Source organism: Microcaecilia unicolor, chromosome 1 (assembly GCF_901765095.1).
Source record: "Microcaecilia unicolor chromosome 1, aMicUni1.1, whole genome shotgun sequence".
NCBI classification, from domain to species: domain Eukaryota; kingdom Metazoa; phylum Chordata; class Amphibia; order Gymnophiona; family Siphonopidae; genus Microcaecilia; species Microcaecilia unicolor.
In genome coordinates, this window is record NC_044031.1 from 39486470 (window position 1) to 39511157 (window position 24688).

The 24688-nt window shown below is 49.8% G+C and overlaps 1 protein-coding gene across 1 annotated transcript in view; it reads right to left on the minus strand.

Moving 5' to 3' along the window:
• LOC115465678 (SCO-spondin-like) overlaps window positions 1–24688 on the minus strand; it is a 537587-nt gene that overhangs the window by 428671 nt on the left and 84228 nt on the right. Inside the window, exons 17-19 of the mRNA XM_030196374.1 lie at window positions 19288–19537; window positions 11817–11997; window positions 4198–4292 (exon numbers count right to left, since the gene is read on the minus strand). Coding sequence (XP_030052234.1) covers window positions 4198–4292; window positions 11817–11997; window positions 19288–19537 — 526 coding nt within the window. The remainder of the gene's footprint in view (window positions 1–4197; window positions 4293–11816; window positions 11998–19287; window positions 19538–24688) is intronic.

The following is a 24688-nucleotide window of genomic DNA, read 5'->3' on the forward strand; positions in this document are numbered from 1 at the left end:
CTGCAGCCCCTTGTGACTCTGGGCAAATCACTTACCCCTCCATTGCCCCTGGTGCAAAATAAGTACCTGAATATATGTAAACTGCTTTGAATGTAGTTGCAAAAACCTCAGAAAGGCAGTATATCATTTCCCATTACAAAGAGAAATATGCTTCATTCTCACCTGGAGTCACAGCCCTATTCTTAACACTCACATGGCATGGTGTGTCTCCCACAAAGCTTTTGCACCAATACAAGTTGTGCTACAATGATGCATTGTAAGCAAACATACTGTTCTTTCCATCCCCCTCATCCCCTACCCTCCTGGTTGGCTATTCAGCATATGAAAAACTTTATTAGATCTATTGTTCTTACCCTGCTCGTTTTTCTATTATTATCCTTCATGTAGATGTGGGTTCAGCTTCGCTCCCCTGGATTTTTTTTTACTTTGTAAACCACTAAGATGTCTATTAACACACACAGGGGATGGTGTATCCCCCACAAAGCAGTAGGTAGGTAATATTTATGATATACTTGTTTATGATCGATAATGATAGCACATATTGATTAGAGTTGAGAACTACATTTTACGTGATTATTTAAGAGATTGGTAAAAAATAATTTGGTGAGAAATAATGAATATGCATGACATAGGTCTGCATACAGTGGAGGTATTATGCATGCAAATCTATCTCATACATATTCATTAACAAAGTATATATAGTAGGGGAACAGATGTTTTTACATGCACCCAAGCACAAATATTCTTAACTAAAACAAACAGGGTGACTTATAACCAGTGTGTTTTTTCTAACAAAAAAGCTGCTGGTACTCAAATGCTAGGCCACCCTTCAGGGGTGGGGTGATCACTGCAACTAGCCACACAGAATCTATGACAAGGCAGAATTGGTGTGTAAAGCTTGAGCTCTTTCATTAAAACTTGGGGTCCATGGGTCAATTTTACCAGACAATGGAAAAGGTACCAGTACTCAGTACCCCCAAGTACCCCCTCAAAAAAAGCCCTGCTTATAACCAACGGCGTACCGAGGGCGGGGCGGTGGGGGCGGTGCGCCCCGGGTGCACGCTGCAGGAGGGATGCTGGGAGCGGCTGTTGGCTCCACCAGTTCCCTGCTCCCTCTGCCCTGGAACAGGAAGTAACATCAGAGGGAGCAGGGAACCGGCGGAGCCAACAGCCATGCAGCTGCTCCCTGCACCCCATCAGGCAAGAAGAATACACCCGGGGGGGGGGGGGACAGAGATAATGCGCCGGGGGGTGTTGTGCTGCACCCGGGGGAACGGACGACACTGCACCTGGGGGGGAGGGGTGCCCAGCGTCAACTGCCCCAGGTGGCAGCCAACAAAGGAACACCACTACTTATACCAAACTATAGTGTCCAAAAAAATTTATGTAAGAAACTAATAAAAAAGGCCCGTTTCTCATACAAATGAAACGGGCGCTAGCAAGATTATCATGTAATGGCGATTATGTTTTTAAGGGAACCGTTAGGAAAAATGTTCTGTCATGATAAGTAATAATTGAGAAGGGTGTATAATGAGTAATATTCTCCAGGGGTATGATATACGGATTGTTTTATCTATGTTTTTTTTTGTTTTAATCTTTTTTTTTGTGATTTTTATAGCATCTTTTAAAAGATAAAGAGTATGCAGACTCCATCCATTTCCAGCATTTCTCCTCTATTCCCTCCCCTCAATCCATGTCCAGCATTTCTCCCTTCTTCCCTCCCCTCCATCCATGTGCATCTCCTTCCTGACTTCCCTCTCCTCCATCCATCCATGTCCAGCAACTCTCCATTCTCCCCTGCCCTCTCCTCCATCCATCCACCCAGATCCAGCAAATTTCCTCTCTCCCCTGCCCCCATTCATCCATCCATGTCCAGCGATTCTCCTCTCTCCCCTGCCCTCCCCTCCATCCATCCATGTCCAGCAACTCTCCATTCTCCCCTGCCCTGTCCTCCATCCATCCATATCCAGCAAATTTGCTCTCTCCCCTGCCCCCTCCATCATCCATGTCCAGCAATTCTCTCTCCCCTGCCCTCCCCTCCATCCATCCATGTCCAGCAATTCTCCTCTCTTCCCTGCCCTCCCCTCCTGTTCAGCGATCTCTTCTCTCCCTCTGCCCTCCCCTCCTCTCCTGTCCAGCCATCCCTTCTCTCCCCCTGCCCTTCCATCCATTTCCAGCGATTCTCCCTGCTCTCCCTCAGCTCCCTGACAGCCCTCCTCTCCATTCCTCCCCCCCCCTCGCACATTTAACCCTTTTAATTTCAGGAGCAGCGACGACAGTGAAGAGGACAGCACAGCTTCTCCCTTCCCTCACACAGTGTCCCGCCCTCGCGGAAACAGGAAATGCATCATCGCAGAAGGCGGGACACTGTGAGGGAAGGGAGAAGCTGGAGGCGAACCCGCTGTGTTGTCCTCTTCACTGCCGTCGCTGCACCTGAAAGTAAAAGGGTTAAACACGAGTAAGGGGGGAGGAACGGAGAGGAGGGCTGTCGATCGGGGAGCTGAGGGGAAGAAGAAGCGGAGGGACCGTCCGAGAACTGCAGTCAGGGGAAGGTCACGGTTGGGCTGGGGAGGCTTAGCCTCCCCAAGCCTCTTATACGGGGCTCCTATGACTGTCCTCCCATCCCATCCATGCCCATCAATTCTTCTCTGCCCTGCCCTCCCCTTCCCTCCCCTTCCCTCCCTCCCTCCCTTCGATGTCCCGTGATTCTCTCCTCCTGACATCATCTTGCCTCCAGCGTTCCCTTCCCCCTCATTGTTCCGCCCTCTGACGTCATTACGTTTTGACGTGAGGGCGGAGCAATGAGTGGCAATGGATGTTACGAACCCAGGCATCCAGACGTAGAATGTCGGAGGTGCAAATTATTATATAGGATGTGATGTGTGCTCAGAAACCAAGTTTGCCCATAAATATGATAAAATTACTGAAGGACTCTGTTCCAATCAATCACTGCACACAAAAATCACAAAACAGTTCAAGGATCTTCATAAACATTGCCATGCCAGCAAAGAGTTAGCAATCACTTATCGGACAGTTCTTCAGCAGTGAAAAGGCCAAACAGCAGCCCACAAAGAAACAATCTTCACCCCTCAATGCAGCAGAAAACCCCCTCAACTGTGATTAACTGTGGGCACTTAGAAGCTCTTTTACTAAGGCATGTAGGCACCTACGCACATCCAATATGCGTCAAATTAGAATTACCACCCGGCTACCGCATGCCCCAGGCAGTCATTCTATTTTTGACACACGTCCAAAATGCACGGCAGAAAATACACGATTACAACACTGAAGGAAACCTGAAAATAGCCAATTTAAATTACAGTAATAGTGATATGATACACTGACAGTAAAGATGTCCGTGGAATCTTAGTGGAGATTGGGTGGCAACACCAGTAATTGGGAAGCAAAACCAGTGCTGGGCAGACTTCTACGGTCTACGCCCTGATCGTGACGGAATAGATAGGGATGGGCTAGAGTGTAAATTTTAAGGGGCTTCGACGTTAGCTTCAGAACTTTTAGCACAAGAACAGTGCTGGGCAGATTTCTACGGTCTGTGCCCTGAACATGGCAAAGGTAATTCAAACTCGGGTATACATATAAAGTATCTCATGCCATGTATAATTTATTTATGTATTTTATTTTATTTATTTGTATCCCACATTTTCCCACCTATTTGTAGGCTCAATGTGGCTTACATAGTACCGGAGAGGCCTTTGCAGACTCCAGTGTGGTAAGATAAAGTTCATGTGGCACAGCCACATTAGGGTATCGTATGACGGAAGAGTTGTGTTATGTCCATTATGTACTTTAGTTTTGTTGTGTTGCAGATATCAGGCGTTTATGAGAATTTTCATTTGCTAAGGTTTTTATTTTTAATTTTGGGAGCGATATCTTTGGTAGCATGCACTGTTCACTCTTTCCAATGCTACACGCTTTTTCGAAAGAGGGCACACCATGTAAGACACAGGAAAAGAACCCCAAATGAGTTTCTCTTGTTGGGCAGACTGGATGGACCGTACAGATCTTTATCTGTCGTCATTTACTATGTTACTATTGTACATCATAGCACTGTCTGTAGCACAACCGATAGGAACTGTTGTTCCCAGAATTGCATGAGGAATAGAAGCAGCCTGCCGTTCTGAGGTGCAGAAGAGTCCTGACTAGCCACAGTTCTTGCTCTGGGTGTCGATTCCTTACCAAGTGTTACAGTCCTTTTCAATAGTCTCGTTGGGGTGGTAGAGTTTGCCATTGTGGTGGCAAGGGCACTCTTCTGGAGAAACACACCGGTCATTCTAGAAATATGAGCAGATATGAATAATGCTTGTTATTAATACATGTGGAGCGGCATGTTAAAAAAGGAAGTTCAAACTGGAAAATCTCAAGTTCCACTAGCATTTTAGAACAGGATCTCCTGATGTAAAGTTTGTTCTAAAACATGTGGAGAAATATGTACTTTTTAGGATTTATTTACCGCCTTTTTGAAGGAATTCACTCAAGGCAGTGTACAGCAAGAATCCATCAAACATAAGCAATTATTATTATTATTTGTTACATTTGTATCCCACATTTTCCCACCTATTTGCAGGCAATAGACAATTGCAGCAATAAAATATTCAAACAATACAAAGTATAGATGTTTATATTCTGGTTACATGCAGCATGAACATCCATTGTAGAAAAATAAACATCTAAATTATCAACGGGTCAGAATGGGCTACATAAATGTTTATGTTAATAGCAACATAAGCATTTAAGTGCCTTAATATAAACATTTCTCTTAGCCATTTTAGAAACACATACATAGAAACATGATGGCAGATAAAGGCCATATGACCCATCCAGTCTGCCCATCCTCTGTAACCCCTAATTCTTCCTGTTCCTAGGCGATCCTACATGCTTATCCCATGCCTTTTTAAATTCTGGAACAGTCCTCGACTCCACCACCTCCACCGGGAGGCCATTCCACGCCTCTACCACCCTTTCTGTGAAATAATACTTCCTTCCTCAGCAATCCTCCAGACCGTTCAAGACGCTTGGGTTATGCAGTCCTACCAGCAGAGGGAGACTGAGAACACTAAAACTTCTTATACAAGTAGCCTGTGCAGACCTTCTACTAACCAGTATTTTCTCAGTCTCAGCAGAGGGTAGATGTGTGCAGCCTGTGCAGTGTACTCAGTCTGGTAGGCCCGATTGGGGTTTCTAGGTTGGGTTGTAAATGTTAGAGAACCCACACTTGGATCTCTATTACAGGGTGTAAGTCCTAAGGGGCTTCTTATTCCCAGTGGGGTGTCACACCTGGGTGGCCGGGTCCCTCCCCCTGTGCTCTTCCTCTGGAGGACTGCTTGACCTCGGCTACAAACCTCGTTCTGTACCCTTGAGGCGTTTAGGCATCAGCAACGAGGTTAAAAAAAAAAAAAAAAAAAAACGTTTTTAAAAGGCGGCTATTTTGGCCGTTCTTGTGGCAGTCCAGAGATAAAACGTCTTCAAGGGCGTTCTTGCCTTAGGCGGTTTTGCCTATTAGTCTGTCAGAGCACAAAGCAACTGTTTGTTTTTATTGTGTTCACGGCCATTATGTCTAAGCTGGAGAGGTGTCGGTTTTGCGCGAAGCGCGGCGTTGAAGTGATAGGTGGCCAATTTAAATTTTGTTGGGAGCCTACGTTGTGAGCGCTGTTGCCCCCCCGTGCTTTCCCCTGAGTCAGCGGAGGTGTTGGGCAGCGATTTGACCGCACATTCCGGGCCGGCAACGGCGGGGCCGGTTTTGACGGGAAACGTGGCCATTTTGGCTGCGCGTCCCAGGTCGGCCTCGACGGAGCCATTTTTGGCGGGAAGCACAGCCCTTTTGGCCGCGCATTCCGTACCGGCGCCAGGGGACCCGTGTGTCGCGGGAAGCGCGCCTAGTTTAGCCGTGGATCACGCGATGGACCTGCCACCGCAGGAGCGAGGGGGGTCAGTCTCAGAGACTGCAGGAAGTGTTGTTGGGGCTTCAGCAGCGAAGTGTTGTTGGGGCTTCAGCAGCATCGGGGGGGGGTCTGGTTTCCCCCCTGAGTTTGTTTGGTCTCTGTATAATGCCTGGAGAGCTGGCCCCTCTCAGGCTGTTTGGTCCCTGGAGGCTGCTAGCTCAGTGGGAGTTAAGCGCCCGCGGGTGGATATTTCGGAGCCTATGGAGATACTTTCTCTGCCTGGGTCGGAGGTTTGGAGTGACCCAGGAGAGGAGGATCTCTTAGATGAGTCTGAGGATCAGGATGGGCTAAGGCCTGGGGAAGATTCTTCAGTGGTGCGCATTTTTCATAAGGAGGAGTTGTTAGAGCTCATTGATCAGGTGATCTCTACTTTGAAGTTTGCTCCGGCAGCCACTCCCTCTGCGGAGGGACCCCAGGTAGATCCCTTGGTTAAGAGGATTCCTTTCCCATGAATTCAGACATTAGAGACATGGTTTTTCAGGCATGCTCTGTGCCGGAGGCTGCTTGTAAGGTGTCTAGGGCTATGGCGCGGCTGTATCCCTTGCCTCCGGAAGATTTGGCCCTGCTGAAACCACCTACTGTGGATGCTGTGGTTACGGCGGTTACTAAGGCTACGGCCATTCTGGTGGATGGCAGTACAGCCTTACAGGATCCTCAGGATAGGAAGCTAGAGTCCTTTCTGAAGCGCAGCTTTGATTTGTCGGCTTTGGCCTTGCAAGCCTCTGTGTGTGGGGGCTTGGTAGCCAGAGCTTGTTTCCGTTGGGCGGAGAAGCTCTTGGATGAGCCTGCGTTAGATAGGACTGATTTGGTTCAGGACCTGGCCAAATTGGAGATGGGGTCTTCGTTTTTGGCGGACACCCTTTATGATTTGCTAAGGGCTTCGGCTAAGAATATGGCTCTGGCGGTGATGGCTCGCAGGGCTCTTTGGCTTAGGGGCTGGGTGGCAGATGCGGCCTCTAAAGCAAAGTTGTGTTCTCTACCTTTCAAAGGTTCTATGTTGTTTGGAGAGGACTTGGATAAACTGATGAGTGGTCTTGGGGATACCAAGGTCTCACGGTTGCCGGAGTTACGGCCTAAGGCGGCTAGTCGAGGTGGTTCGGCTAGAGGTCGGTTTAAGGACGCGAGGCGGTACAGGCCGGGCAGATTTGTATCTCCTTCTAAAAGCCGTTTTTTCCAGCAGACACAGTCCTTTCAAGGGGGTCGTCGAGGAGGTCGGGACTCCTCCGGAGATGCCGGAAATGGTAATAAGTCCTCCTTATGAAGGTCTGCGGGTCCAGCCCCTGGTGAAGGTCGGGGCGCGCCTTCATCTGTTTTATCAGGGGTGGACCCAAATTACTTCAGATCAGTGGGTGCTGGAGGTAGTTCGCGACGGTTATGCACTCGAGTTCGAGCACCCACTGCTGGATCTGTTTCTTCCCTCTCCTTGTCACTCTCGAGTCAAGTTAAAGGCTATTCAAGAGACTCTGGGTCGCTTAATCCAGTTGGGAGCTGTGGTACCCATTCCTCGGCACGAGCAGGGAATGGGTTATTATTCCATTTACTTTGTGGTGCCGAAGATGAAGCACCAGTTTCGACCCATTTTAGATCTCAAGAGGGTCAATGGGGCGCTCAAGGTGCCATCCTTCCGCATGGAGACTCTGCGCTCGGTCATAGTGGCTGTTCATCAGGGAGAATTTCTCACGTCACTGGATCTCACGGAAGCGTATCTGCACATGCCAATTCGAGAGGCCCATCAGCGTTTCCTTTGTTTTGCTGTTTTAGGGAGGCACTTTCAGTTCTGTGCTCTGCATTTTGGTCTGGCAACTGCTCCACGCACCTTCTCCAAGATAATGGTGGTGGTAGCAGCGGCTTTGCGGAGGCAGGGCATTCTGGTGCATCCGTATCTGGACGACTGGTTGATCCGGGTGAAGTGTCAGGCTCACAGTGTTGTGGCGACGGCTCAGGTGGTCGCGTTTCTGGAATCGCTCGGATGGGTAGTGAATGTAGTCAAAAGTCGTTGATCCCATCACAGAGTCTGGAGTACTTGGGAGTGCGGTTCGACATGGCAGTGGGTCGTGTTTTTCTGCCGGATTCTCAGATCTCCTCTCTTCAGCAGCAGGTCCGGCTGTTAATGTCCGTTCAGAGTCCGACGGTTCGAATGTACCTTCCGGTTCTGGGCCTCATGGCAGCGACAATAGAGGTAGTACCATGGGCCAGGGCGCATATGCATCAGCTTTAGCCGGCTCTGTTGTCCCGGTGGTCTCCCCAGTACACAGTTTGGAATTGCGGTTGCCATTGAGGGGGGCTCCTCGGCGCAGGCTCCAGTGGTGGCTGTGCTCGGCCCATCTGAAAAAGGGCATGCTGTTGGAACCTCCTCAGTGGGTGATTCAGGTAACGGATGCCAGTCTGCTGGGCTGGGAAGCTCAGTGTCTCGGTCAGTCCGCGCAGGGGCGATGGTCAACGGTTGGAGACGAGGGCGATTCAGCTAGCTCAGTTGGAGTTTCGCTCAGTTGTGGTCGGAAAGGCAGTAAGAGTCATGACATATGCGACAGCGGTAGCGTATGTCAACTGGCAGGGCGGTACAAAGAGTCCACGGTGGGCAATCGAGACCGCTCTGCTCATGAGTTGGGCGGAAAGGCATCTAGTGCAGATTTCGGCGGAGCACGTGGCCGAGGTGGACAACGTGAACACGGATTTTCTAAGCAGACACATGTTGGACCCCGGAGAATGGTCTCTGCACCGGTCGGTGTTCGACCAGATAGTTCTAAAGTGGGGAATGCCAGTAGTGGATCTCATGGCGTCGGCACAGAATGCTCAGGTTCCTCGGTATTTCAGTTGGCGTCGGGATCCATGAGCGGAAGGGATTGATGTGTTGGTCCTTCTATGGCCTCAGCAGGTGTTGCTGTACGTGTTTCCCCCATGGCCCTTGATAGGTCGAGTCCTAAAGAGGGTAGAATGTCATGCGGATCCGGTGTTGTTGGTGGCTCCAAATTGGCAGCGTCAGCCGTGGTTCGGGGATCTGATGCGCTTGTTAGAAGGCGAGCCTCTGCGGCTGGGGGGCTCGGTGCTGTTGTGTCAGGGTCCAATTGTCATGCCGGATCCGGCTCGGTTCTTTCTTACGGTGTGGCCCTTGAGAGTGAACGGTTGAGAAGGAAAGGGTTTTCCCCTCAGGTGATTCAGACGATGCTGCAGTCTCGCAAACGTTCAACGTCTTTGGCCTATGTGCGTGTGTGGCGCATATTTGAAGATTGGTGTGGGGACCGGGCGTGTGTCCCTTCGACAGCTTCTGTGTCGTGCATTTTAGATTTCTTGCAGGATGGTTTTGAGAAGGGCCTTTCATTGTCATCTTTGAAGGTGCAGCTGGCTGCTTTGGCGTGTTTTCGGGGTAAGGTGCAGGGCAGGTCGGTTGCGTCTTCCCCAGATGTGGTCCGTTTTTTGAGGGGGGTGAAGTTGCTTTGTCCTCCTCAGCGGCCGGTAGTTCCTCAGTGGGATCTTAATATCGTTCTTGACTCTTTGGCGGGTTCTCCTTTTGAGCCCTTGGAATCTTGTTCGATAAAAGACCTTACTATGAAGGTGGTCTTTTTGGTAGCTATATCGTCGGCTCGCAGGATTTCGGAACTTCAGGCTCTTTCATGTAGGCCTCCGTTTCTGTGGTTTTCTAAGGAAAAGGTTTTGCTGCGTCCAGTCCCTTCGTTTTTGCCTAAGGTGGTATCCTCCTTCATGTCAATCAGGTGATTTCATTGCCGGTCTTGGGGGACCGGACGGGGGATGCTTCTCAGCATCGTTTGGCGAAATTGGATGTGTGCAGAGTGTTGAAGGTTTACTTGCGCAGGTCGGAGGAATTCAGGTCTTCGGACAGGTTATTTGTCCTTCATGGGGGGGCCAAGAAGGGAGCAGTTGCTTCTAAGGCATCTATAGCTCGGTGGTTGAAGGATGCCACCTTTTCGGCTTACATATTGCATGGCCATATGGTGCCGGTGGGGCTCAAGGCACATTCCACTAGGGGGATGGCGGCTTCTTGAGCAGAGAATAGTTTTGTTCCACCGGTGGACATTTGTAGAGCAGCGGTGTGGTCCTCCCTGCATTCTTTTGTCAAACATTACAGAGTGGATGTACAGGCAAGGGAGGATGCCAGTTTTGGAGCTGCAGTCCTGTCCTCTGGGTTCACAGGTCCCACCCTTAGATGTGTTTACTGCTTTGGTACGTCCCAAGCGTCTTGAACGGTCTGGAGGATTGCTGAGGAAGGTGAAATTAGGCCTTACCTGCTAATTTTCTTTCCTCTAGATCCTGCAGACTGTTCAGGAGCCCATCCAGTGTATTGGACAGTTCAATATGATATTTTCTTTAGACTTCAGTTGCTGATATTTCTAGTAGCTCCTGTGATTTGGGTCCTGGAGTTTTACTAAGGGCAGTTTGTGGTACCATTTGTGGCCATCTGCAGTTGAATTCCCCTGTCTTAAGGGGAGGGGATCTGAGTGTGGATTCAGTGGTTTTGTTTAGGTGGTAGTGTTTTGTTCCTCTGCTTTGTTACTGTTTTACTGGTTAGTAGAAGGTCTGCACAGGCTACTTGTATAAGAAGTTTTAGTGTTCTCAGTCTCCCTCTGCTGGTAGGAGTGCATAACCCAAGCATCTTGAACGGTCTGGAGGATCTAGAGGAAAGAAAATTAGCAGGTAAGGCCTAATTTCACCTTAGGTTACTCCGAAGCCTATTCCCTATTAACTTTGTCATATGCCCCCTCATTCCAGAGCTCTCCTTTATTTGAAAAAGGCTCTCTTCCTGTACATAAATGCCCTTGAAATATTTAAATGTTTCTATCATGTCTCCTCTCTCCCTCCTCTCTTCCAGCGTATACATGTTGAGGTTCATAAGCCTGTCCCTATAGTTTTTGCATTCAAGACCGCTTACTAATTTCGTAGCCGCCCTCTGGACTGACTCCATCCTGTTTATAGCTTTCCATAGGTGCGGTCTCCAGAACTGCACTGTGTGGGCGAAACATGGCCTGTACCGGGCATCATTCTGGTTTGTTTTTTTATACATAAAAATTTGTCTCTACCTCCATTGATCTGCTTGTTTTGTTTTCCACATTGGAGTATGCAGATCAGTCGCCCTGTTGTTTTCTGGGTCTGTCACAACATTTCCGTTCCCGTAGATTCGATAGGTAAGGGAGTACCCTCAAAAGAGTCAAAACTATCATTAACCTTTTTAAAGGCTGAGGGGCACTTTTACTAAGCCACGTAGGCACCTACGTGTGCCCAACGTGTGTCAATTCGGATTTACCGCCTGGCGCATCTGTTATGTGCGCCAGAAAATAATTTTTATTTTCTGGCGTGCGGCAGAAGCAAGGTGGTAATCGTCATTCTACACGTGTAGACGATTACCGCACAGTTACCGTGTGAGACCTTACCACTAAGTCAATGGGTGGCTGTAAGGTCTCAGACCCAAAATGGATGCGCGCCAATTTTTATTTTGCCGCGTGTCCATTTTTAGCAAAAAAAATTTTTAAGGCATTTTTTACAGGCGCGCTGAAAAATAGATCTGTGTGCGCCCAAAACACGCGCCTACACTAGTGCAGCCCATTTTCCAGCACACCTTAGTAAAAGGACTCAGTGTGCACAACTGCCCTTATTCAATAATTGTGCATACAAATTTGTGCAGAAAGCATAAATTTGGCCATGCAAGTTTAGAGAATTAGGAGGACATACATTTCTATAGTAAAATGTTAGTAAAAGGTGAGGGTGATGGATTTGTAAATAAAGAATTCGCGCAGTCAGCATCCGCTGCCAGTTGCATAAGTCCTTTGAATTCCCCTTTATCCTCTCCTTCCCCCAGTCTTTTTTGAACGATGTGACAGTCACCACAGAGAAAAGCAGACTCACCAGCAGCACAGTACCATCAGGACACACGCAGCCCTCAACAGCACTAGAGCACGTCATATTTCCCTCCAGGTTCTCACAGGTGCGCAGACATGACCCGAAAGCATAGACCAGGTCCCCTGGGCAGTATGCCACTTCAGGGCAAGCATCTTCGGTACAGTTCCACATGCCATTTACGCAGATACTGAAACATAAAGCAGAGAGATTACAAGCAAAAGGAAGAAACAGCAGAGGATAGAAGACGTCATCCAAGAGACATTTACAAGAGTGCTACCAAGGTGCTCAGCATTGAAGAATTCTCCCTGGGTAAGTTATCCGGCTGATATCTCAGGGGATGCTGAACCTTTTCACTCTGAAGGCTTTTATTCTGTAAACTATGGCAAGGAAAGATACAGCTCAGCCTTCATCACCCCCTCCCCAGGTCAGGAATGCAGCTCACTTAAAGTTATAGTACAGTCTCGACTATATGACCTTCGCTAATCCGACCATCCGGAATATCCGACAGACACGCCCCCACCCCCTGTTGTCATCATTGAGTTGCCATTAAGAAGTGCGCAGGTTCTCTTCCTGTTTTCCGGCTTCACGCGCTGCTGGTTAGTGTTAATAAACAATACTGTATATTAAATACTGTGAGAGGGTAGGTGAAAGGGGATCCGGGAAGGCACACAGAAGGGGGGGTACAGGCAGCCGGGGAACCCCAACGGGGCAGACTTCATGTGCACAACACCCACATTCAGAAAGCTGTGCTACCGGAGGCAGAGAGGTTGGCCGGGTTAAGGAAGAAGAGGAGGAACTACCAGTCCCAGAATCCCTCTCTTCCCCACCCGGCTGTGCAAGAGTTAGGGGAGGAGATAGAAGTTTGGGAAATGGTCTCTGAGGAAGGTGATGAGGGCCAGCTGGAGAGGTTGGGGGCGGGGGAAGTTGGAGAGGAGGATAAAATGGAGGTTACTGAAGGACTAGGGGAGGAACAGATGGAGATTGGAGCTCTGGCTCAAACCCGAAAAGCTGCTGTCAGAGGGTGGCTAGCTGTGCCTTGGAGAGACTGGTGGAAGACCAGAGGAGAGAGACTGAGGCACTGGGGGAGATCTCTACTAAAGAGGAAACAGGTGCAGCCCCTGGGAGAGAAAGAGGGCTGGGCACAAATTGAAACTCCAGTCTGAACCAGGTGGGACCAAAGCTGTGTAGCTGTGCTGTAAGAAAGACTGTGTAAACTGTTTCATACTAAAAAGGTCTGAGCCTGCAACCTACCAAGCTATTGTGTTTTCTTTCTGATAATGTACTGTTTCCTAAAAGAAGTAATTTTGGCTAAAGTGAAGTTATATGGACTGTTTAAACCCTGAATGAGACTTTGGCAGCAAACCTTAACCACCTGGGAGTAAGGTGTTTTCCTTTTGTGTCTATGCTGAATGGAAGCAAGAAAATAAAGTTTTTTTTCTATAAACGTTTTGCCTTAATTGAGCCTCTGTGGAAACAATAGAGAGAGGAGGAAGTCCTGCAAGCTCTCAGGGGGTCTGGTGCAGAGTTCCCAGAACAGGCCAAGGTGGTGTGGAGCAAGGCAACAGTCGGGTGAAGAAGGAAGCTAAAGGGTCAAGCCCGGCTGGGTCCTGGAAGGGGGACCCAGCTACAATACAGATACTCTAATGCCTGTTCTTTTCGCATAAAAAATGTTTTCTATGTATTTTGCAAGGGGTTACCCTTTCCTTATTATCCAACTTTTCATTTATCCACAAAGCATTTATCCAAATGCTCGGTTCCATTTACGTCAGATAATTGAGACTGTACTGTACCAACAGAACGACCAACCAATCCTGCATTCAAACTCTCATCTTTCTCCTGTGGCCTGAGATCTGTACCCTTGCTTTCTCTGCTAATAAGGGCAGGATGAATATCAGAACAGGAGATTAAAAAAAAAAAAAAAAAAGAGGATCTTCCCTTTTGTATTGGCATAGCAGTGAAGAGGAGAAACAACTCAAGTTTAAAAAAAAAAAGGTCTCACAAAGGGATAGATATTCAAGTGGTAGTGCTCAGCGTTTTGTTGACTGCCACCAGCTTTATGCGTGGATGTTCAGTGCTGAGACATGTTTGGACTTCGGCACTGAATTTCTGGGTTTACAGAGCAGGCTAAACCATAGCTCAGCTCAGGGATGTAGCTAGGTGGGGCCACGGGGGCATGGGCCCCCGCAGATTTAGCCCTGGCCCCCCTGCTTTCAGGACTCACAGAAATAGAATCCAGATCAGCGAACGCACCAGACTCAGACACCAGCGCTGAAGGGGACTTCGGCTGGTGGGGGTTGGGGAACCCCATCAGCAAAGGTACCTGGCAGGGGAAGGTTGGCGGCTGCGGGAGGGGGGGGGTCAAAAGTGGCGGGGGGGGTTGGCGGCGCCTGGGGGGGGGGGGCTAAAATGTGCCCCCTCACCTCGGGCTCTGGACCCCCCTCCCGCCGAAGTCTGGCTACGCCCCTCAGCGGTTCCCAAACCTTTTCCTGGAGGCACCCCAGCCAGTCAGGTTTTCAGGATATTCACAGTGAATATTCACGAGAGAGATTTGCATGCACTGCCTTCACTGTATGCAAATTGCTCTCGTGAAAAATCATTGTGGATATCCTGAAAACCTGACTGGCTGGGGTGCCTCCAGGACCAGGTTTGGGAACCACTGCCATAGCTGCTTAAGGGGGTCTTTTACTAAGGTGCACTTATGTTTTTAGTGTGCGCTAAAAATAGGCATACGCTAAATGTTAGAGAAGCCCATAGGAATACATTGTCATCTCTAACGGTTAGCACTTGCCCATTTTTAGCGTGCACTAAAAACATAAGTGCAGCTTAGTGAACGATCCCCTAAGTGCGATATTCAGCACTTAACCAGCTGTGGGGCACTGCATAAAGATAGGTCAAACTTTTATGTGGTCCCATTTATGTGGTTACCTTTGCTGGTTAAATGCTGTGCACTCCAGGAACGCCCACAAAATAGCCGGTTTTGAGATAGGCGCTGGAATTTGCTATTTTTGGATTCAGGATTATGCCTTTTTCCCCTTTCCCAGATTTTATTTTGGCCTATCTCCACTAAAATGTTAAGCTTTTAAAGCAGCCCTGCTCCACCAGACAGTAGGGAAGCAGGAAGGAGTTTAAAGGATTCCGTCCAGTATTTTTGGTTAACCGTGAATTGATTGACCTTATTAACAATTCAGTGTGCTCCCTTCCCCTTCCAGTTCCTTGAGCATGCTTTCTTGTTTCTCAACCACCCGTTTCTTACGTCATCCTGAGATTTTCAAAAAGTACCTTTTCTAAATCCTTTCATTCTTCTGCAGGATAGCAGTGACCTGGCTACTTGAGAAAGGGGATCAGAATGGAATTCTCACTGGATGTTTATTGTGAACTGCATTTTTAGAAAAGCAGGTAATTAATTCATTAAAGTAGAAAGATATAGGGGTCCTTTTACTAAGGTGCACTGAAAATGGGCTGCGATAGTATAGGCGCGTGTTTTGGGCGCACGCAGATCCATTTTTCAGCGCTCCTGTAAAAAAAAGGCCTTTTTAAAATTTTTGGTGAAAATGGACGTGCAGCAAAATTAAAATTGTCTCGCGCCCATTTTGGGTCTGAGACTTTACCACCACCCATTGACTTAGCGGTAAGGTCTCACGCGGTAACCGTGCAGTAATCGTCTACGCGCGTAGAATGATGATTACCGCCCGGTTTCTGCCGCACGCAAGAAAATAAAAATTAAAAAACAAAATTACTGCCCGGGCCATGCGGTAGCTGGGCGGTAACTCCAAATTGATGCACATAGGACGCACTTACGCGCCAATGCGGCTTAGTAAAAGGGCCCCATAATTTCTGGGGGAATGGTCCAGAACACAGTTCCTCCTCTTCTTTTCAGAGTCCACAGGCATAGCAGAAGGGATGTTCTGCTCCATCTTCTCCCTTCCAGGTCAAGGTTGGTGCAAGGTTACAGGACACCTTAAGCAACATTAATGCATGACTATTAATAGGAAAAATAGAAAATCGGCGGTAAAAATAGCCTTTAGTACTGAAGAAAAACCCATGTAAAGGCCCACTAAGGCCACATTATAGTACAACTTAGTAAAAGGACCCCTTAGAACCAGGGGCGTAGCCAGATCTCGGTGGGAGGGGGGTCCAGAGCCTGAGGTGGGGGGGCACATTTTACCCTGCCTCCCACAGCCGCCAACCACCCCTCCCGCCACCGCCGACCCTCCCCCGTCACGTTTGACCCCCCCCCCCCCCCCCCCCGCCACCAGGTACCTTTGCTGGCGGGGGTCCCCAACCCCCGCCAGCTTAAGTCTTCTTCAGCACCGGTCTCCGGCACGTTCACTGATCTGTTTCTGTGAGTCCTGATGTCCTGCAACCCCCAGCCATCCTTCACCCACCAGTGCTACGGGAGGATAAGGAGGGGGAAGAGTGTGTTTGTGTGTGTGAATGAAACAGTGTACATGTGGGTTTCGAGTGTGGAGTGATAGTTCACTTCCACCCACTACCTGAGTCCCCATTCCACAGTTTCACTTATATTTTATTTACGGAGTAAGCACTCCAAGATGACCTGGAGCTGGTTTGACTGGACCTGTCTCTCTCTCTTTCTTTCAAATCACTTCCAATGGACTGTTCCTGCTGGATGCAGATTTCTTCTTTTAGATTTCAACAGAAATGATCCATAGGTCAAGCTTCAGTAGGAGTCACGTGGTAAAGACATGCAATGAAATCAACCTATCCTGTACTATAATTTGAAACAGGCCATAGGGTGATTTCATCAAACATCTCCTACCACCTCATCTATGAATTGGAAAGAAGGAAGGAAAAAGGATGATTAATCCTGCCAATGAAGGCATTCCCTGGGTATCAATCGTGCCACTTCATCCACCAATCACAGAGCAGGAAGGAAATCGGTTTAGTGAAGCCTCCAATCAAAGCGTTTCCTGTACATATAGCCTGCTATGCCCTCCACCAATCAACAGGAAGGAAAAATGCTGGATGATAGGTCTAATCACAATCCAGGCAATATCCAGCCTGCGGCAGTCAAAATTAGCCCCAGATATTCAATGCTGGGCCACGGTCCAGACACCAGCATTAAATATTCTAGTCTAATTCGGCATGTGCTGGCAGCCAGAGCTTAGGAGGATCCCAGCCGATATTCAACCGAAACTGCGCTTACTAAAGTCTCCAATGACCTATTACTGGCTAAATCCAGAGGTCAATATTCCATCCTCATTCTTCTTGATCTTTCCGCTGCTTTTGACACTGTCGATCACAGCATACTTCTCAATACCCTGTCCTCACTTGGATTTCAGGGCTCTGTCCTTTCCTGGTTCTCTTCCTACCTCTCCCTCCGCACCTTTAGTGTTCACTCTGGTGGATCCTCTTCTACTTCTATCCCTCTGCCTGTCGGCGTACCTCAGGGTTCTGTTCTTGGTCCCCTCCTCTTTTCTATCTACACTTCTTCCCTTGGTTCATTAATCTCATCCCATGGCTTTTCCTACCATCTCTATGCTGATGACTCCCAAATCTACCTTTCTACCCCTGATATCTCACCTTGCATCCAAACCAAAGTTTCAGCGTGCTTGTCTGACATTGCTGTCTGGATGTCTCAACGCCACCTGAAATTAAATATGACCAAAACCGAACTTCTCATTTTCCCCCCCCAAACCCACCTCCCCGCTCCCCCTGTTTTCTATTTCTGTTGATGGCTCTCTCATTCTCCCTGTCTCCTCAGCTCGAAACCTTGGGGTCATCTTTGACTCTTCTCTCTCCTTCTCTGCTCATATCCAGCAGATTGCCAAGACCTGTCGTTTCTTTCTTTACAACATCCGTAAAATCCGCCCCTTTCTTTCCGAGCACTCTACCAAAACCCTCATCCACACCCTTGTCACCTCTCGTTTAGACTACTGCAATCTGCTTCTTGCTGGCCTCCCACTTAGTCACCTCTCCCCCCTCCAGTCCGTTCAAAACTCTGCTGCCCGTCTCGTCTTCCACCAGGGTCGCTTTACTCATACTACCCCTCTCCTCAAGACCCTTCACTGGCTCCCTATCCGTTTTCGCATCCTGTTCAAACTTCTTCTACTAACCTATAAATGTACTCACTCTGCTGCTCCCCAGTATCTCTCCACACTCGTCCTTCCCTACACCCCTTCCCGTGCACTCCGCTCCATGGATAAATCCTTCTTATCTGTTCCCTTCTCCACTACTGCCAACTCCAGACTTCGCGCCTTCTGTCTTGCTGCACCCTACGCCTGGAATAAACGTCCTAAGCCCCTATGTCTTGCCCCATCCTTGGCCACCTTTAAATCTAGACTGAAAGCCCACCTCTTTAACATTGCTTTTGACTCGTAACCACTTGTAACCACTCGCCTCCACCTACCCTCCTCTCTTCCTTCCCGTTCACATTAATTGATTTGATTTGCTTACTTTATTTATTTTTTGTCTATTAGATTGTAAGCTCTTTGAGCAGGGACTGTCTTTCTTCTATGTTTGTGCAGCGCTTCCTACGCCTTGTAGCGCTATAGAAATGCTAAATAGTAGTAGTAGTAGCAGCTGGAACCCACATAAGACACTGATGCAGGCCCTGGCTGAACATTAGCCAGGGCTCCCTCACCCCATTGATTCCCCCCTCCCTCCCCTGATCCCTCTTCCTTCCTTCCCCTGAAGTCAGTAAGCCCCAGACCAGACTCCTCCACCCCTGTAGGCACCCCAGGCCTACCTTTTCTATTCCTACTGACAACATATACCTATAAAATGGCTTTTATGACATTAGGTAGGCAGAAAAGTACTTGCAGTGGCATGAACTCATGTACTTTTACTGTAGGCTAATCTACATGCATATGCACTGACATTTAAACCTGCTTTAGAGCACCTTCAAATTAGGCGCTATTGCTGCTGGATTGGCACTAATATTTTATAAGGACTCCTAGGTGCCTCTGTGTCTTTATAGAGAGCTATTCTTGCCCAATTAAACTAGGTGCCTGTTGTAAAATTACCCTCGGAAACTAAGGGGAAAAGGTGGGGGGGGGGGGGGGTCCACTTCCTTCCACAAAAAGGCAAGCACACCAAACAAGAGGTGGAAGAAATGCCTTCTTCAGGGGTCTTGTAGGTGGGATGGACAATAAGTTTTTATTCCTGAGCTGCCTGTATGCCCGTTTCTGGAGAATCGTCTTCCAGTTTCCTGAAGCAGAGATAGTCTTGTGTTAAGCGGACCCTTTCAGGCAGTGCATTCCAAACTTATTGTCCATCCCACCTACAAGACCCCTGAAGAAGGCATTCTTGCCGAAACACGGACCGTGTAGGGTCCTAATAAAACCTTGTTTGGAGCTCTAACGCTTATGTTTTATTTGGCTGGTCACTTGGACTTGGTTTTCTTCCACCTCTTCTTTGGTAAAATTACCCTCAACATGCTTATTGATCATATTAGGACTCCCACCTACAGGAAAATTATTCACTGCGTGTTCAGGTCATTTACGACACAGATACCCACCAGGTATTGCAATTCTTCTGGATCTTACTGCCAGGTGAGTGCATCTCTTCCCCATGTTGGCAAGGGCACATGGCAGCCTGGACACACTGACCACTGTCATCTAGTACTAGTCCTTCAGGGCAGTTACAGCCGGCCACGCAGCTTTCCAGCTCCTGACAAGCTCCACTTTCAGCCATGTGCAGGTCGGCGCAGGTCTTCCTGCAGGGATGGGAGCATTCGGCATAAACCTGTCCCCCTGTGCACTGCACAACTGTGGGAGAAAGAGAGTGACGTGATGGAGTCATAGAGAAGGCAAGAGACACGGTAAAGCGAATGCTACATACCTGTAGAAGGTATTCTCCGAGGACAGCAGGCTGATTGTTCTCATTGATGGGTGACGTCCACGGCAGCCCCTCCAATCGGAATCTTCACTAGCAAAAGCCTTTGCTAGCCCTCGCGCGCCGATGCGCACCGCGCATGCGCGGCCGTCTTCCCGCCCGAAACCGGCTCGTGTTCGTCAGTCTCGTATGTAGCAAGACAAAGACAAGGGAAGACACAACTCCAAAAGGGGAGGCGGGCGGGTTTGTGAGAACAATCAGCCTGCTGTCCTCGGAGACTACCTTCTACAGGTATGTAGCATTCGCTTTCTCCGAAGACAAGCAGGCTGCTTGTTCTCACTGATGGGGTATCCCTAGCCCCCAGGCTCACTCAAAACAACAACCATGGTCAATTGGGCCTTGCAACGGCGAGGACATAACTGAGATTGACCTAACAATTTATCCAACTAACTGAGAGTGCAGCCTGGAACAGAATAAACATGGGCCTAAGGGGTGGAGTTGGATTCTAAACCCCGAACAGATTCTGAAGCACTGACTGCCCGAACCGACTGTCGCGTCGAGTATCCTGCTGCAGGCAGTAATGAGATGTGAATGTGTGGACAGATGACCACGTCGCAGCTTTGCAAATCTCTTCAATAGTGGCTGACTTCAAGTGGGCTACCGACGCTGCCATGGCTCTAACATTATGAGCCTTGACATGACCCTCAAGAGCCAGCCCAGCCTGGGCGTAAGTGAAGGAAATGCAATCTGCTAGCCAATTGGATATGGTGCGTTTTCCCACAGCCACTCCCCTCCTGTTGGGATCAAAATAAACAAACAATTGGGCGGACTGTCTGTTGGGCTGTGTCCGCTCCAGATAGAAGGCCAATGCTCTCTTGCAGTCCAATGTGTGCAGCTGACGTTCAGCAGGGCAGGAATGAGGACGGGGAAAGAATGTTGGCAAGACAATTGACTGGTTCAGATGGAACTCCGACACAACCTTTGGCAAGAACTTAGGGTGAGTGCGGAGGACTACTCTGTTATGATGAAATTTGGTGTAAGGGGCCTGGGCTACCAGGGCCTGAAGCTCACTGACTCTACGAGCTGAAGTAACTGCCACCAAGAAAATGACCTTCCAGGTCAAGTACTTCAGATGGCAGGAGTTCAGTGGCTCAAAAGGAGGTTTCATCAGCTGGGTGAGAATGACATTGAGATCCCATGACACTGTAGGAGGTTTGACAGGGGGCTTTGACAAAAGCAAACCTCTCATGAAGCGAACAACTAAAGGCTGTCCCGAGATCGGCTTACCTTCCACACGGTAATGGTATGCACTGATTGCACTAAGGTGAACCCTTACAGAGTTGGTCTTGAGACCAGACTCAGACAAGTGCAGAAGGTATTCAAGCAGGGTCTGTGTAGGACAAGAGCGAGGATCTAGGGCCTTGCTGTCACACCAGACGGCAAACCTCCTCCATAGAAAGAAGTAACTCCTCTTAGTGGAATCTTTCCTGGAAGCAAGCAAGATGCGGGAGACACCCTCTGACAGACCCAAAGAGGCAAAGTCTACGCTCTCAACATCCAGGCCGTGAGAGCCAGAGACCGGAAGTTGGGATGCAGAAGCGCCCCTTCGTCCTGTGTGATGAGGGTCGGAAAACACTCCAATCTCCACGGTTCTTCGGAGGACAACTCCAGAAGAAGAGGGAACCAGATCTGACGCGGCCAAAAAGGAGCAATCAGAATCATGGTGCCTCGGTCTTGCTTGAGTTTCAACAAAGTCTTCCCCACCAGAGGTATGGGAGGATAAGCATACAGCAGACCCTCCCCCCAGTCCAGGAGGAAGGCATCCGATGCCAGTCTGCCATGGGCCTGAAGCCTGGAACAGAACTGAGGGACTTTGTGGTTGGCTCGAGATGCGAAGAGATCTACCAAGGGGGTGCCCCACACCTGGAAGATCTGTCGCACTACACGGGAATTGAGCGACCACTCGTGAGGTTGCATAATCCTGCTCAACCTGTCGGCCAGACTGTTGTTTACGCCTGCCAGATATATGGCTTGGAGTACCATGCCGTGACGGCGAGCCCAGAGCCACATGCTGACGGCTTCCTGACACAGGGGGCGAGATCCGGTGCCCCCCTGCTTGTTGATGTAATACATGGCAACCTGGTTGTCTGTCTGAATTTGGATAATTTGGTGGGACAGCCGATCTCTGAAAGCCTTCAGAGCGTTCCAGACCGCTCGTAACTCCAGAAGAATGATCTGCAGATCGCGTTCCTGGAGGGACCAGCTTCCTTGGGTGTGAAGCCCATCGACATGAGCTCCCCACCTGAGGAGAGACGCATCCGTGGTCAGCACTTTTTGTGGCTGAGGAATTTGGAAAGGACGTCCCAGAGTCAAATTGGACCAAATCGTCCACCAATACAGGGATTTGAGAAAACTCGTGGACAGGTGGATCACGTCTTCTAGATCCCCAGCAGCCTGAAGCCACTGGGAAGCTAGGGTCCATTGGGCAGATCTCATGTGAAGGCGGGCCAAGGGAGTCACATGAACTGTGGAGGCCATGTGGCCCAGCAATCTCAACATCTGCCGAGCTGTGATCTGCTGTGACGCTCGCACCCGCGAGACGAGGGACAACAAGTTGTTGGCTCTCGTCTCTGGGAGATAGGCGCGAGCCATCTGAGAATCCAGCAGAGCTCCTATGAATTCGAGTTTCTGCACTGGGAGAAGATGGGACTTTGGATAATTTATCACAAACCCCAGTAGCTCCAGGAGGCGAATAGTCACCTGCATGGACTGTAGAGCTCCTGCCTCGGATGTGTTCTTCACCAGCCAATCGTCGAGATATGGGAACACATGTACCCCCAGTCTGCGAAGTGCCGCTGCTACTACAGCCAAGCACTTCGTGAACACTCTGGGCGCAGAGGCGAGCCCAAAGGGTAGCACACAGTACTGGAAGTGATGTGTGCCCAGCTGAAATCGCAGATACTGTCTGTGAGCTGGCAGTATCGGGATGTGTGTGTAGGCGTCCTTCAAGTCCAGAGAGCATAGCCAATCGTTTTCCTGAATCATGGGGAGAAGGGTGCCCAGGGAAAGCATCCTGAACTTTTCTTTGACCAGATATTTGTTCAGGGCCCTTAGGTCTAGGATGGGACGCATCCCCCCTGTTTTCTTTTCCACAAGAAAGTACCTGGAATAGAATCCCAGCCCTTCTTGCCCGGATGGCACGGGCTCGACCGCATTAGCGCTGAGAAGAGCGGAGAGTTCCTCTGCAAGTACCTGCCTGTGCTGGAAGCTGTAAGACTGAGCTCCCGGTGGACAATTTGGAGGTTTTGAGGCCAAATTGAGGGTGTATCCTTGCCGGACTATTTGGAGAACCCACTGATCGGAGGTTATGAGAGGCCACCTTTGGTGAAAAGCTGTCAACCTCCCTCCGACTGGCAGGTCGCCCGGCACTGACACTTGGATGTCGGCTATGCTGTGCTGGAGCCAGTCAAAAGCTCGTCCCTTGCTTTTGCTGAGGAGCCGAGGGGCCTTGCTGAGGTGCACGCTGCTGACGAGAGCGAGCGCGCTGGGGCTTAGCCTGGGCCGCAGGCTGTCGAGAAGGAGGATTGTACCTATGCTTACCAGAAGAGTAGGGAACAGTCCTCCTTCCCCCCAAAAATCATCTACCTGTAGAGGTAGAAGCTGAAGGCTGCCGGCGGGAGAACTTGTCGAAAGCGGTATCCCGCTGGTGGAGCTGCTCTACCACCTGCTCGACTTTTTCTCCAAAAATGTTATCCGCACGGCAAGGCGAGTCCGCAATCCGCTGCTGGAGTCTATTCTCTAAGTCGGAGGCACGCAGCCATGAGAGTCTGCGCATCACCACACCTTGAGCAGCGGCCCTGGATGCAACATCAAAGGTGTCATACACCCCTCTGGCCAGGAATTTTCTGCACGCCTTCAGCTGCCTGACCACCTCCTGAAAAGGCTTGGCTTGCTCAGGGGGGAGCTTGTCCACCAAGCCCACCAACTGCCGCACATTGTTCCGCATGTGTATGCTCATGTAGAGCTGGTAAGACTGAATTTTGGCCACGAGCATAGAGGAATGGTAGGCCTTCCTCCCAAAGGAGTCTAAGGTTCTAGAGTCCTTGCCTGGGGGCGCCGAAGCATGCTCCCTAGAACTTTTAGCCTTCTTTAGGGCCAAATTCACAACTCCAGAGTCGTGAGGCAACTGAGTGCGCATCAGCTCTGGGTCCCCATGGATCCGGTACTGGGACTCGATCTTCTTGGGAATGTGGGGATTACTTAATGGCTTGGTCCAGTTCGCCAGCAATGTCTTTTTGAGGACATGATGCATGGGTACTGTGTACGCTTCCTTAGGTGGAGAAGGATAGTCCAGGAGCTCAAACATTTCAGCCCTGGGCTCGTCCTTCACAACCACTGGGAAGGGGATGGCCGTAGACATCTCCCGGACAAAGGAAGCGAAAGACAGACTCTCAGGAGGAGAAAGCTGCCTTTCAGGAGAGGGAGTGGGATCAGAAGGAAGGCCATCAGACTCCTCATCAGAGAAATATCTGATGTCCTCCTCCTCCTCCCACGAGGCCTCACCATCGGTATCAGACACAAGTTCACGAACCTGTGTCTGAAGCCGTGCCCGGCTCGACTCCGTGGAACCACGGCCACGGTGGGAGCGTCGAGAGGTAGACTCCCTCGCCCGCACCGGCGAAGCTCCCTCCGCCGACGTCGTCGGGGAGCCTTCCTGGGAGGCTACCGCAGTCGGTACCGCTTGTCGGAGACCTCACTCTGGGCAAGGGGCCAGCCGGCGCCTCACTCGACGGTACCGGTGGCGCAAGCACCCCCGGTACCGGAGGGGAAGGGCGCAACAGCTCTCCCAGGATCTCTGGGAGAACGGCCCGGAGACTCTCGTGCAGAGCGGCTGTGGAGAAAGACATGGAAGCCGATGCAGGTGTCGATGTCAGAGTCTGTTCCGGGTGTGGAGGCTGTTCCGGGCTGTCCATAGTGGAGCGCATCGACACCTCTTGAACAGAGGGTGAGCGGTCCTCTCGGTGCCGATGCCTGCTGGGTGCCGGCTCCCTCGGCGACCCAGAGCTCTCGGTGCCGACACGGGA